At 37.3% G+C, this 14,175-nt stretch overlaps 1 protein-coding gene across 3 annotated transcripts in view; it reads right to left on the bottom strand.

The window, feature by feature from the left end:
* Positions 1–6,391: 6,391 nt before the first annotated feature.
* CCDC50 (coiled-coil domain containing 50) overlaps positions 6,392–14,175 on the bottom strand; it is a 69,210-nt gene continuing 61,426 nt past the window's right edge. For all 3 annotated transcript variants that reach the window (XM_045850959.1, XM_045850962.1, XM_045850960.1), the window contains one exon: positions 6,392–12,697. In XM_045850959.1, the coding sequence (XP_045706915.1) occupies positions 12,678–12,697 (20 nt within the window). In that variant the 3' untranslated portion in view covers positions 6,392–12,677. The remainder of the gene's footprint in view (positions 12,698–14,175) is intronic.

Here is a 14,175-nt window from a genome sequence, read left to right as displayed (position 1 = left end):
GTTCAGGAAATACTTACGACAATTACAAATGGAGAGAGGGACATAAGGGAGGTGGGGCTTCTACCTGAACTGGCAAAATGACACTTGCAGGCTGTATAAGTTATGTACATTTAATGAAATACCTACAGTGGCCACTGAAAACAGACTAAAGAATTCACTCAAAAGTTGTAATAAAATAATCAAAATGAAATTATGAAAACTGTTCAAGAAAACTAAGAAGTGAGAAGCAAAAAAAAATATAAACTGGACAACTTAAGTTCATACAGAGAATGAATTATAATAACTGTAAACACTCTATACCAATTATAAAGTAAATATGGTGGAATGTATATTTAAAATATATAACTGCATACTTTCTAAGATTCACTCCAAATATAACAATATAGGCAGGTTGAAATTAAGAAGGTAGAAAAAGCTACATCATGCAAACTTTAATCAGAAGTAGGCAGAAGTGGCTATATCAGCATCAGATAACGTACATTCCAAAGCAAAGAAAATTATAAGAGACAGAGAAGCACATTCTAATATAATGATAAAATGGTCACACCACTGAGAAGACACAATAATCCTAAATGTATATGTATCAAACAAAAGAGCTGCAAAATATGCAAAACAAAAATTAACAGAACTAAAAAAAGAGACACATTTACAATTGTAGTTGAAGACTTCAACACCTCTCTGGGGAAGGTAAGTATATAGAAGAACTTAATAATGTCATCAGTCAACAAGATCTAGTCAACACTCCTAAAACACGCCACCCAATGCACATAACGTACAAAAATGCACATACTAGATAAACAACATGCGGGGAAATAAAACAGACCTCGGCATTTAACACGATTGAAACCACACAGCATGTGCTCTCTAACCACAACAGAATCAAACTAGCAATTAAAGCAGATATCAGGAAAACCTCCCAAAACTTAGAAACTACACAGAACTCTTCTAAATTACCCATGGATCAAAGAGTAAATGTCAAGAGAGATTTTAAAAAATACATTGTTCTGAACAAAAAGGATAACACCACACATCAAAATGTGTGAGCCAGTCAAAGCAGTGCTATTTAACTTAACAAAGCACAGAAATTTATATCAAGTGCTTACAATGGAAAAGAGGAAAAAGTCTTAAGTTAATAATTGAAGCTCTTACCTCAAGAATCTAGAAAGGAGACCAAAACAAACCCAAAACAAACTGAAGGAAATAATAAAAAGCATAAATTAATGAAAGTGAAAAAACAGAGAAATAGAAAAATATCAATGAAACTAAAAGATGATTCCTTAAAAAGGTCAATAAAATAGATAGGCCTCTAACAAGACTAGCAAGAAACAAAAAATCATAGAGAAAGTACAAATTACCAATATTGGGCATAAAAAAGGAGACATCACTACAAACCCAGCAGATATCAAAGAGACAGGGAATATAATGAACATTTCCACACACACAAACCTGACACCTTGAATGAAATGGTCCAATTCCCTGAAAAACACGAACTCAATAGGAAATACATAATTTGAATAGCCCTGTAACTATTTTTAAAAACTCCCAAAAAGAAATCTCTAGGCACAGATGATTTCACTGGAAAATTCTTTATAAAAACCTTTATTAAAAAAGAGCACCAATTCTACATAATCTCATTCACAAAATAGGAAAATTCTCTATTTTTAGCATTGCCCTAATACAAAATTTAATGAAAGACAGTACAAAAATACAGATTAATATTGCTCACAAATATAAATGCAAAATCCTTAACAAAATATTAGAAAATAGATTTCAACAACACTATATAAAAAAGAAGTACACATCTCAACCCAGTGAGCTTTATACCAGGGATGCAAGCCTGGCTCCAAATTCAAAAATCAATGTAATCTGCACTTTGAAGAGGCTAAACACACATACGTACATACACATTTGACAAAATTCAACACAAATTCATGATAAAAACTCTCAGAAAACAAGCAGTGAAAGAAATCCCTCAACTTGATAGAGAGCATCATAAAAAGACAAATAACTAACATTATTCTAAAATGTCAAAAGCAAATGCTTGTCCATAAGATTGGAATCCAGGTAAGGATATCCACTCTCACTTCTTTCATTGATCACAGTGCTAGGAATTTGAGCCAGTACAATAAGGAAAGGAAATGCAAGTCATACAAATAAGAAGGGAGGCAGTAAAACTTCCATTTTAAAGATGACACGATTGTCTATGTAGAAAACCAATCAACCTACACAAAACCAGAATGACTGAGTTCAGGAAGGCCACAGGATACAAGATAAATGTACCCAAATCAATTTATTTTTGTATGTTAGCAAGACATGAGAACACAAAATACCATTTACAATACTTAGAAGTACACCTAACAAAACACGTACTGAGTGCAAATGCTAAAAACTACAAAATACTGGTGAAAGATTTAAATAAATGGAGACACAGCATTAGTTTTCTTTTCTCTTTTGGAAAACTCAACACAATAAAAATGTCAATTTTCCTCAAATTGATACAGAGGTTTCATATAATTCCTTTCAAAATCCCAGCAATATGTCTTGTAGATGTATACAAAATTAGTCTAAAATTTATATTCTAAGACAAAAGAACAGGAATAGCTAAAACAATTTTGAAAAATACAGTTAAGAAATCAGTTTACCCAATTCTAAGACATACCGTCTATCTGCAATAATCAAAACTGTGGTACTGGCGGAGGGAGAAGCAGACCAATGGGAAACAATACAGAACTCAGACCCACACAACATATGCTCAGCTGATTTTGACAAAGGTATAAAAGCAATTCAATGGAGCAAACATGGTCTTTTCAAAAAATGGTGCTGGAGCAATTGGACATACAGGCAACAACAACAACAAAACCAAAAACAAAACCCAAAATTAACTCAAAGTAGATCAAGGACTTAAATGCAAAACTTAAAACAACAAAGCTTTTAGGAAAAAATATACAGAAGAAAATATTCATGATGAAGCTAGACAAAGACATTTTAAGACTTGAGCCATATTGCATGATCCATAAAAGGGTGATATACGTACACCCTTTGGTATTCACCACTCCAGGCCAGAAAAGTCCGTCGTCATTTATACATACACCTTTAAAGCCAGTTAGATATGCTGCAGACATACATCCTCACACACTCACACTCACGTCCCCAGTTGCGTTGTGAGAACTCCCAGGGTCTGGTGTGAGGTTTGAGGGCAGTAGCGTGGCAGGTTAGCAGGAAAGTCTTCCTCCATCAGGTGGGCGGCGACAGCGCTGTTCGTAAGCAATCATGCCAAGTAATCTAGCGCGGCAGGTTTAATTAACACCTGTCGTGACCAACAGGACCCAAACCAGGTCTGTATAGTTAGGCACAGGAATTGGTGAGGAACCTGTGTTTGAAAAGTATGAAAGAAAGGTATACTAGTAGGAGGTACAAGGGTTCACAAGACCATCCACAGACTTTTTGGTGAAGGAGCTCCCATTTGAAACTTGGGAATAAAAAGACAGATTTTGGTTAGTGGGACACCCGTCAGTTAAGGGCAATGTGCTGGGTGTGGAGTTGGGAGTGGCAGAATAGTGCAGCCAGGAACCTAAGGGCAGCAAAAGGCACAAACTTTCAGTGGTAAGATGAATACGTTTTGGACACTAATATACAGCATAGTGCCTATAGTTATAATAGTATGCTATAAACTTGAAACTTGCTGAGACTAGATCTCGTGTTCTTATCACACACTCACAAAGATAACAATAAAAGGTGGGTATTAACTAGTTTGTGGTAATCATTTCAGTGTATATATAAATCAAAACATGTTGTATAGTACAATTTTTGTCAAGAAAGGCAAAAAATAAATGAAGTTAAGAGAAATTTAAAATCTTGTTGTTTTTAAGGAACACAAGATCAGAAATAAGACCTAACAAATAAACGTCTAGGAAGTTTCGGAGACTTGACAGGCCCCCAGTACTGCACGGGGGCTCTTCTCTTTCCTGAGAATCTTGAAAACCTGGCAGGCCGGGACAGCAGGGGTCCTAGTGTTGGAGCTGAAGGAGTGCTCAGAGAGCACCGATGCTCACCGCAACGTGCCTCTTCGGTAAAAGAACTGAGGTACAGAGGGCAAACTGTGGTGTCCCCAGGTTTGGAAGCAAGTTTACACACAGCAAAGCCAGGATGGGGATCCTAATCTCCTTATTCCTGTGCATGTCTTGAGTTCCCTGACTTTGACGCTGTCTTTAGCAAGCACGCAATCTAGATGTGATGGAGGGGAGGAGCCAAGTGGTCTTCCGCCCCTTGACGTAGGGGTGAAATTGCCTTCACCCCCTTCACTGTGACTTGAAGTGATCGAAAGTGCTCTTAAAGATTTCTCTAAATCTCCCAAGTTTATGGGGGGTTGGCTAATGTTCTGCATTTAAGGAGGGGCTTTCTAGGGTGCTACTTCTCCACTCTCGGAATCAGTCACATGCACAAACACCCATTCAATCACATTATGCACGTTCCACTACAGATTCAAGGGAGCTTATGTGAATTATGTATTTTTTTATTATTGTAGCTTTATTTTTTATTGTATGTTTTCCATTACTAATTCTTCCATACCTCCTTATACTGCCATGATCACCCTGTTGTCCACATCCATCTGTTCTTATCAGAAATACATTTTTTTTGCATCAGCTTCTAGATGTGTCAACTTTTTGCACTGGCAATTTTCATCCATGATTCTTTAGAAATAAAGGGCTAAAATAAATACACAAACTTTAACTAAATAACACCTGCACATAACTGGTGTCCATCAGGCATCTGGTCATGATATATAGTACAGATACATAAGATCTTTTAGGTTCCCTATAATATTGGCCAGAGAAGAGAGGCCTCGAGAGTCTGGTCCAGGAAAACTAAACAGTGACCTCTTGAAGAATCACTTCAAGAGTCACGGAAGTAGCATCTTACTTTTAAGTAACCTGCTAAATTTCTACAGAATCAGTTTCCACATCATGGTTACCCTATCAAGCCAAATAAAATAAAGACCTCTGCCTCATAAAGGTAAAATGAAACAGTAGTTATTAATGTGTGCACACAAAGTTGTTGCATTCATGGGTCCTCAGTTGTCTGGATTATTGTATGAACGTCCACGTATTTGCCAAGCCACCACCACACACAAAATAAAATCACTTTTCTAACCGACTTCAGACTTGGGAGTGCGTGTTCAGAATTGCAATGATCAATGAGCCATCAGTATCATGTTGTGGGTGGTTATGAAACAGCCAAGAGGGGGACCCCAAATAGGGATTTGGAATGGGGTTCAGAACTCAAGTTGTCCAGGAAATACTAGAAAGATATGTAAGATGTCCTCACCCCTTCCCCTCAAAGGTGTGAGTTAGGGGGACACCGGAAGCAGGAACATTGAGAGCTGTTTTGCATAGCAACAGCTTTGTAGCTAATCTATGGCATGGTCATTTAACATATCTATAACTTTTAACTGGTTGCATAGATATGTTAAATAGCTGTGGCCATGCTTTGAGCCAGGGGGATGGAAGTGATTTCCACCCAAGACTTAACTGGAAGGCAACTCCCCCTGGTTACAGCGCCTGCGTGACAGCTTTAAGATGATTGGCTCCATGCCATGGGGTCACACCTGCCCAGACCCAATTTGGCAGCCCAGTAAAGCTGGAAGGACATGGGAGTGCCGGCAAGTGTAGCCAGTTGTGGGAGGAGTCGGAAATGGGGCTGCAGAGGAAGACTGGCGTGTGGATTTAAACCCAGATGTGTCAGCCATTAAGGGGAGAACCACACAGTCTTGGCAGAGTGGGGACCCCCTCGCAGCTTTGCCAAGGAGAACCACACCATTTTGCCGGAGTGCAGACCCCCGCAGCTTTGGTGGAGGGGAGAACCACTAGGCTTTGGCCAGGGTGGAGGCCCCCACCATTTTGCAGAGAACCATGCGGCTTGATCCTGGCTAACAACACAGCTGATGGTGTCGGGAGCCTGAATCTACTTCTTTTCCTGAGATATGGTACCCCAAATTAGGGCAGAGGGAGAAGGAAACACTGTGTGTGTCTGTGGGTATCCTAAAGGACTTTGATATTTTAATGAAGACATGAGGTCACTACTTTAAGTCTGTATAGCTTTAAATGAACATTTCCTTTCCTTTTCACAAATCTCTGGCATTGAGAGATGTCTTTCTTCTGGCGGTAGACAAGTGAACCTAGTGGGGGGTCCTTTCGGTAACAGTATATTGTACCCTCCTTGGCCCTGTTCTGTAACAGTTACAGAAAGTGGATGGAACTTGGGGAAGAGACAATTTTACCGTAATTAAAGAAAGACACATTAGGGCTCCTTTGTAAAGAAGAGAAAACAGATAATCCTCCCAGAACGTCCTAAGTCTTTGAAGGCGGTAAAGAGAGCATGAGTCAGAGAGCACTGACTTTAACAAACGTATGACTTTATTAAGAGAAAAGGACAATATTGGTGTTTGCCTCAGACCAGCCAGGAAAACAAGCACACAAACTTATACGATACTTTGGTTTAAAAATTATTCATAATATCAATGTTAATCCTGATGTTTATAGAATCAAATGGAACATAGATATAAAAAACAAACCATAAAAACACAAGCTTGCATAGATGAATTAATGTAGATGTGTAAGTGGCATTTAAGGGAGGCTTGAGCACTGGAGAGTCCAATTGACATTGCCACCTCCACCTCCCAAGACACATGAAAGTCACCAGCACCATGTTTCTTGTTTTCCTCAATGAGGTCGTGAGTGGGAACAACTTGTGCTGTATGAAAGTGAATTAAAATAGACTGTCTCCTTCAGCTTATCCAGATGGGTGCACCCACACCCACCAGTCCCCAACATCAGTCACCTTTAAGGCATCCACAAAGTGTCCCTCACAGTTTCACTTAATCTCTAGATAGGCATGTGGTTCGAGGTGGCCCCTGTTTTCTGTCCTTGGGCAACTTTCATTAAGGTACTGTTCAGTTTCATGAAGTAACTATTTCAAAGCTGCTTTTCCCTCTGGGGCTTGGCTACAAATTGATGAGCACTTGGGATAGTGCCTCACATGTTTTTTAAACATACCCACATTGCAAATGTCAAAAGAATCCAAAACTGTCTTGGGTACCGTGTCGTGTCTGTCACAAAAGAGTACTTTTCCGAATTGTAAGACAAATGACAGCACCACCTCAAATTTCCTGAGCAACTTGATTTATACAAGCAAACTCTTGTACTTGGTTAATCAGCACCTTTTAAAATATAATTTTGTGCTGGGATAGATCCTTCTTAAGGAAAACACCATTTCAGAGAATTCTCATTTTGGATCATCATTTTTATATGCTACCTTCCTACTATACCTTCTCATTATGTACAATACCTCATGAAATAAATACTGGGTTGCCTTTAAGAGGCAGGTAAAAAATATAGCTATTTCTGAGAAAGGGCATTGGGCTTTCAGTTTATAGCAAGAGTTGAAGTTACAACCTGCAGGGATTTCAAATACTAAGTCAACCAGAATTTTTAAAAAATATTCTAACACCAAAACCCCTTCCACAAAATTTAACAGGTAGAAACTATTTTAGCAGTGATGGTCTGAAATTCAGTGCAACAAAAACGTATCCTAAGCATTTAATGTGTGACAGAAAATTCTCCCAACTGTCTTCATTGTTCTTAATCCTTGCTCTTTGTGAAAGAAATGTCCCTCAAACCCTGTCTTTTAATTTTCCTATTCTTTATACATGAAACTCAGCAATAAATAGTGGGGAACTGAGTTAGACAATTAATTCTCTCCTTGTCTGAAATGCTGAAACCAGCATAGTGCTGGATCCCTATGCTATGAGGCGTTACTCAAAAGGAGAAAAAACATTTTCTAGTTTGCTGAGACTACACAAATGCACATTAAATCTATTTGGAACATGTTTCTAGGCAATTCACACAAATACATAAGGGAAAGAGTGGTTTTTAGGACCAGATATTTCCACAAATCAACATGATTACTTAGACAGTTATGTCAGTCTGTGGCATCAACTACACCTTTAATGAACAGTCTGGTGTCTTCCCTATCCCAGCAAGTCTTCTCGGTTCATTTTCTATGAAAAGTAGTAAACCAGAAAGACTCTTCACGCCATCAAATATCTAATTTCAAGTAAAGGTCTCTATTTTGTTTGGTTTTCTTTTTGCTGTTAATGTTGTGCACTTCCATACTAAGAGTGTCGATGAAATTCTTACAAAACAATACTGAGTTGACTTCAATGCGTAACAGAACTTTTGGAAATATCATCTACATAGTCGTAATGGAAAAAGACAGTCAACTCTCAATTATTCAGGAAGTGATCACCTGAAGAATCTGGCCAGGAAATTTCAACCCCCTCCTACCAGCATTTTTAGTCATGCCACTGCTCGTCCGCAGAGAGGCAAACTTGACATGAAATGATGTATCTATCGGTGTGTTGGTTACCCTTAGCTCAGTGGAAGGAGTTCCAAACTTCCTGATGGCAAGGACGTCTGGGGATAATGGAGAGTTGACAGTCATTTACATATAAGAAGTACAATACACTGACCTCGGTTGGAATCACACTAATTAAGGCAATAATGCTCCTGAGACACTGCTGACAGAAAGTGCAGGTCTCATCAGAAAAGTGACTTTGTACAAGTGAGATTTCCCAGTTTACCTCTTCCTTCTTGGTTTCTCCAGAATGATACGTCAGCTTTTCCAACAACAGTTAAATGGCAAGAGCAACAACAGCTTGGACTCTTCCCTTTAATGATCTTATATATCATCAGGATAACAGACCCCCCGCCCCAGGAATTTGGATGACTCTGTGCTCCGTGTAGCATTACTAGGGCAGTCTTCACTTCTCCCTGCCCATGTTACCTCTTATGGGCAGAGGGGAAAAAAGGATTTTGGCAATAGAAAGATAAGCAATTATGGCTTTAAGACTCACAGGCACCACCAGATGTGAGGAAAAATGGGACCTTTTCATTTAGTCACTTCTCTGACAATGAGCAGTAAGTAATGAACAAAGTACTTTAAAAATCTGTGTTTTCCTTTTTGTTGAATAAACACATTTTTATTTTTTATGATTCTCTCTAAAAAGCCAATGTTATCAGAATATGGCACACTATGTACAGTGAAATCTACCCAATCGGTGTTCCCTTCCCACAGTGACACCCCCTACACAAATACTGTTTTCCCAAAAGGGGGAAAAAAAAACCTTTGAGTGCAAGTTCTATTCTGCTCTCAGTCCTTCAGAAAGCTGATTACTCAGGTGACTTGTTCCTACATTTGGCTGAAGATTTTACAGCCAATCACCACAGGTACATTTCAAGAAAATCACCACTGAATAAATGAATAACCCTGGTATTTGTGATTTTTATACAAAGGTAACACTCATTAAAAATCAAGGCTCTAAAATGTTAACCATTTTTGTGGTAAAATGAATGCACCATATTATAATACGTGTTTCAAAGAACAATTTGGCACAAGATGAATTTAGAGAATATTTGACAGTATTAAAGAAAAATAATTATCATTTAAAAGTTAATTATTTTCATACCAAAAAAGTCCTGACATGGAGGGCAAGGTGTGGTCAAAGTCAGCAATGAATTGATCCATCGCCGAAGCTTGGCCGCAGGCCACAGCGGAGAAGGAAAGGAGGGACTGGGTCCAGTTCACAGTTCTGTGAGTTCAGGGGAACACCAGGCCAAAGGTCACACATTTGGGAATATGATGATGCAGATCCAAGTGGCCACTGCCATTCTGAAAAGGTTTTCCTCCTGGGAGCATCTCTCCATATCTCTCTTTTCTACTTTAGATGTTTCTCTATAATGAAAAGTCATAAATTTTTTCTTGCAGTTCGTTAGACTGTTGCTAGTTTTTGTAAAGACATTTGAGAAAAAGTATTTCAATGATATTGAAAGTCACTTTCTAAAAATCTCGATGTTCTTTTAAAGCGTGTGCATAACTGTCTAGGCTCTCAGTAAAGCAATACGGTTGGTGTCAGTCTGACACACAGCTGACTTCTTTTTAACTCAGGATGTTTAAGTGGACCCTACCTCACCCAGCCTCCTGGCAATGACCTACAAAAAGCGAGGTTTGGGGAGGGGCTGTACGTGTCCAGTATAAGGCTCCTTAATGTATTGTGCTCATTCAGCAATACTGGTTAACAAAGCCTGGCCTCCAGAGAACAGAGGTATAGAAACAGAAAGATTTTTCCAAGGCCAGAAGTATTAGTTTACATCACAACATTAAAGCATAATGCATTGTGGGCCTAAAAATTAAATTGTGTGTGTTCCAGCACTAGGGACAGGAGCAAAATAAATGCTTCCACACTTACATAAAAATGAGAGTGAAAAGCAGAGAACACAATGAAATTTGTCAGTTTCTTAAAATAAAAATACTCTTGTTAGTTGCTTGTATAATCTCAAAGATAATCACATTATTTGAATGAGAACAAGAGGATTTAACTGGTCGACTTTGATTTCTGCCTCCTTATTCATGGGGAAAGAATCACTCTGTTACTCTTTTTAAAAAGTATCTGCTTTACAAAAAATTAAGTTAAATTAAAATATGTTAGAATACTAATCTTTTAAAAACCTAAAAAAAATCAAATTTTCAGTACAGATGTTGAATTGAATGTCACAAGGGAAATGTCACCTTTGGTCACTTACTAAGACAGTCAAAACACTAACAGCCTGGTTAAGTGTTAAGTGGCCTGACATTTTGGAATGAAATATACTCAGCTGGCATTTCACAATAATAAATACAATCGGATAAAGTACATGAGAGGCAAGAGAAATGCAGAATTTTAAAAGTAAAACTGATCAATGCATGAGATATAAAAATAAACATTTATAAAATAAAAATATGGCAAATGATATTGCCTATTTGCCTAACTATCAAATAAAAATACTTCTTTTTTCTTTAAATCTACCATAAAGACTTCTAAAAAACAAGAAGCAAAACCACAGGGCAGACAAAGAAACATATGGCGTTCCTATGAGTCAGCAGGCCTCAGCTTCGGATATTGAAACCACCGTCTCTGCAATTTGATGTAAGGCCAGGATGAGTCTGGTTTGCCCTTGACGAAATGAAGGCTTTTCTTCATTCATTTCATCATGGCCATTCCAAGTCCTGTTATTTTCCCTCTCCCCATTTCTCTGAAATGACTACCTTCCTTAGGGTTTTCTTTCTTTTTTTGATTATCATTTCTCCAAAACTTAACTCTTAGATACCTTTCACCCTAATTCATACAATCCAAAAACTTCATGAAACCAAAGACCCTTCTGAGAATGAAAGATCCAAATCCACTCTCAAAACTACTCTAAATAGCTTCCTGAATATTGCCTGACTCTAAATATCTGGAAAGATAAGGCAAGTTGAAGGCATTTCCCAATGGGGAAAGAATGGATTAAGAGCTTTTTTCTCTAGTTGCCTATACATTTCATTCCTAAATAAACACCATACAGTGAAAAATAACAGGCAGTCAAGCTGTGAATATATCACACATACATATATACATATATACAGATGCATATGTGTGTATTTGTGTGTGTGTGTATATAAACACAGCATGACTGACATTTGGGTTTACTTACTAGTATGGGAAAAGAAGTATTTCCATAAGGTTAGGAGCTAGACAAAGACTAGATTTCTTGAAGAGGCATTTAAAGGTCTTGTATTAAGGATCTGATGATCATGTATCATTAATGAATATGCAGGATCAAAAACTTGCATAAAGAAGTACTTTATCAACTTCAAGTTGAATTAATCTAATTGTTGGGACATATGTGAAACATCTGTGAGAGGTTGCCAACAAATACTGCTATGTTTTTTAAGCCAGAGGAAAACTTCAATCTATGGCCAGAGAGAATGATGAGATCATTACTTATGAACACACCTTCCCAATTCCATTTGCCTTGGCTATAGGAATAAGTGTAAAATAAAAGAAGGAATAGAAAGTTTTCATTTTTAGTTGACTTCACACAGACCTGAGTTAAGATATAATAGAATTAATTTTTTTCCAATAAATACTAATAAATGGGCAATGCCTAGAGGCTTCAGAAGCCTTGCTATTGAGGAAGCAATAGCAGGAATGTGTGAGAGGACATCCAGGCCAATTTTCCCTGGAGGATGTGTAAGGATATGCAAAACTCACAGTCCTGGTAGTCAGAGCAACATGTTTCAACTACCGCAGATTTTTTTAATACGTTATAGTTGTGATATTTTTCTTTTCCTGGAGTATGAAAAACAAAAGGCTCTGTCTTTCCATATATCATACACTAGTGCACCTCCCAAAACTATTCCTTACACTCTTTTATTCTGCATTTCATCTAAACATTATATTTTAGCTTAATCATATGATCTTCACTAAATTCTAATTCCTAAATAAAGCTTAGTTCCTAGATGCCAATATTCCATACGTAAGAAAAATGGCATTTTATAGATCTCTTAGATATTATATCCCAGGAAGCATATGCAGTGTAGAGGTGGTCAATATTCAGAAGCTAGATTTTCTTGTACTGCCCAAATGATCAGAAATAAGCAAAAACATTTTAAATGCATTAAAAATTATTTATGGTCAGAAAAACACTTGAGGATAAATCCCAGGAATACAAATATAGGAGGAAAAAATAAGCGTGGAATGCATTCTGTATCATCCAGTAACATTTGCTACAGTGAGTCCGTTTTCAAGGCAGATTCCTAGGTTTCTACTGCTTGTAATGGAAACCTGGGAAGGGAGGAAAAAAGAAGAAACACCATTAAGGAAAAAAAATCTTTGAAACTAAGCAATTTACAGATTCAATGCAAGCCCTCTCAAAATACCAATGGCATTTTTCAATGAACTAGAACAAATAATCCTAAGATTTATATGGAACCACAAAAGATCGCGAATAGCCACAGAGATGGTGAGAAAAAAGAACAAAGGTGAAAGTATCGCACTACCTAACATCAAACTATACTGCAGGGTTATAATAATAAAAACATCATAGTACTGCCATAAACAACAGACACACTGGATCAATACAACAGAACAAGGGATCCCAGAAAGAAACCCATGCCTATATAATCAATTAATTTATGACAATAGAGGCAAGAATATACAGTGGGGAAAAGACAATCACTTTAATAAATGGTGCTGGGGAAAGTGGACAGACACATGCAAAAGAATGAAACTAGATCACTTTCTTATATCATATTATCAATGAAAGAATAAGTTCAAAATGGATTGAAGACTTAGATGTAAGACTCCATAAAACTCCTAGAAGAAAACTCGGGCAGTAAACTCTTTGACACCATTATTAGCTATATACATATATATATATATATATATATATGGATATGTATCCTTGGGCAAAGAAAACAAAAACAAAAATAAACACACAGGACTACATCAAAGTAAAAAAGCTTTTACACACTGAAGGAAACCATCTACCAAAGGAAAAGACAACCTACTGAATGAAGAGAAGATATTCACCAGTTAAATATCCAATAAGGGGTTAAAATATATTCAAAATATATAAGAAAGACAAACAACTTAACACCAAAAAAACCAAACAATTCAATTAAAAAAATGGGCAGAGGACCTGAATAGGTAATTATCTGGAGAAGACATACAGATGGCCCACAGACATGTAAAAAGATGCTCAACACCACCTTATCATCAGGGAAATCCGAACACAATTACAGATCACCTCACATTTCTCAGAACAGTTATCATCACAGAATCAACAATCAAGAAACTTGCACGCACTGTTGGTGGGAACACAGACTGGTGCAGCCACTGTGGAAAACAGTATAGAGTATGGAGTTTCCTCAAAAAATAAAAATAAACTACCACAGATCCAGCAATTCCACTTTTGGGTACTTATCCAAGTAAACCAAAAACACCAATTTGAAAAGACATACATAAACCTATGTTTACTGAAGCATTGTTTACAATAGCTAAGATACAAAAGCAACTGAAGTGTCCACCTATAGACAAGTACATTAAAAAGTTTGGTACACATATACAATGAAATAAGAAATCTTGCTATTTGCAACAATGTGGGTAGACCTAAAGGGTATTAGTATAAGTGAAATAAGCCAGACAGAGAAAGACAAATACCATATGAATCTAGAAAACAAAACAAAACAGAAACAAACTCACATCCAGAGAACAAACTGATGACTGGAAAATGGGAGGAGAGTTGGGAGGATGGGTGAAAA

The sequence above is a fragment of the Phyllostomus hastatus genome, unplaced genomic scaffold (assembly GCF_019186645.2).
Source record: "Phyllostomus hastatus isolate PE091 unplaced genomic scaffold, TTU_PhHast_1.1 phas_contig_86, whole genome shotgun sequence".
Lineage (NCBI taxonomy): Eukaryota > Metazoa > Chordata > Mammalia > Chiroptera > Phyllostomidae > Phyllostomus > Phyllostomus hastatus.
Note: the sequence above shows the minus strand (reverse complement) of the source record. Positions and strands in the feature narration are given on the sequence as shown.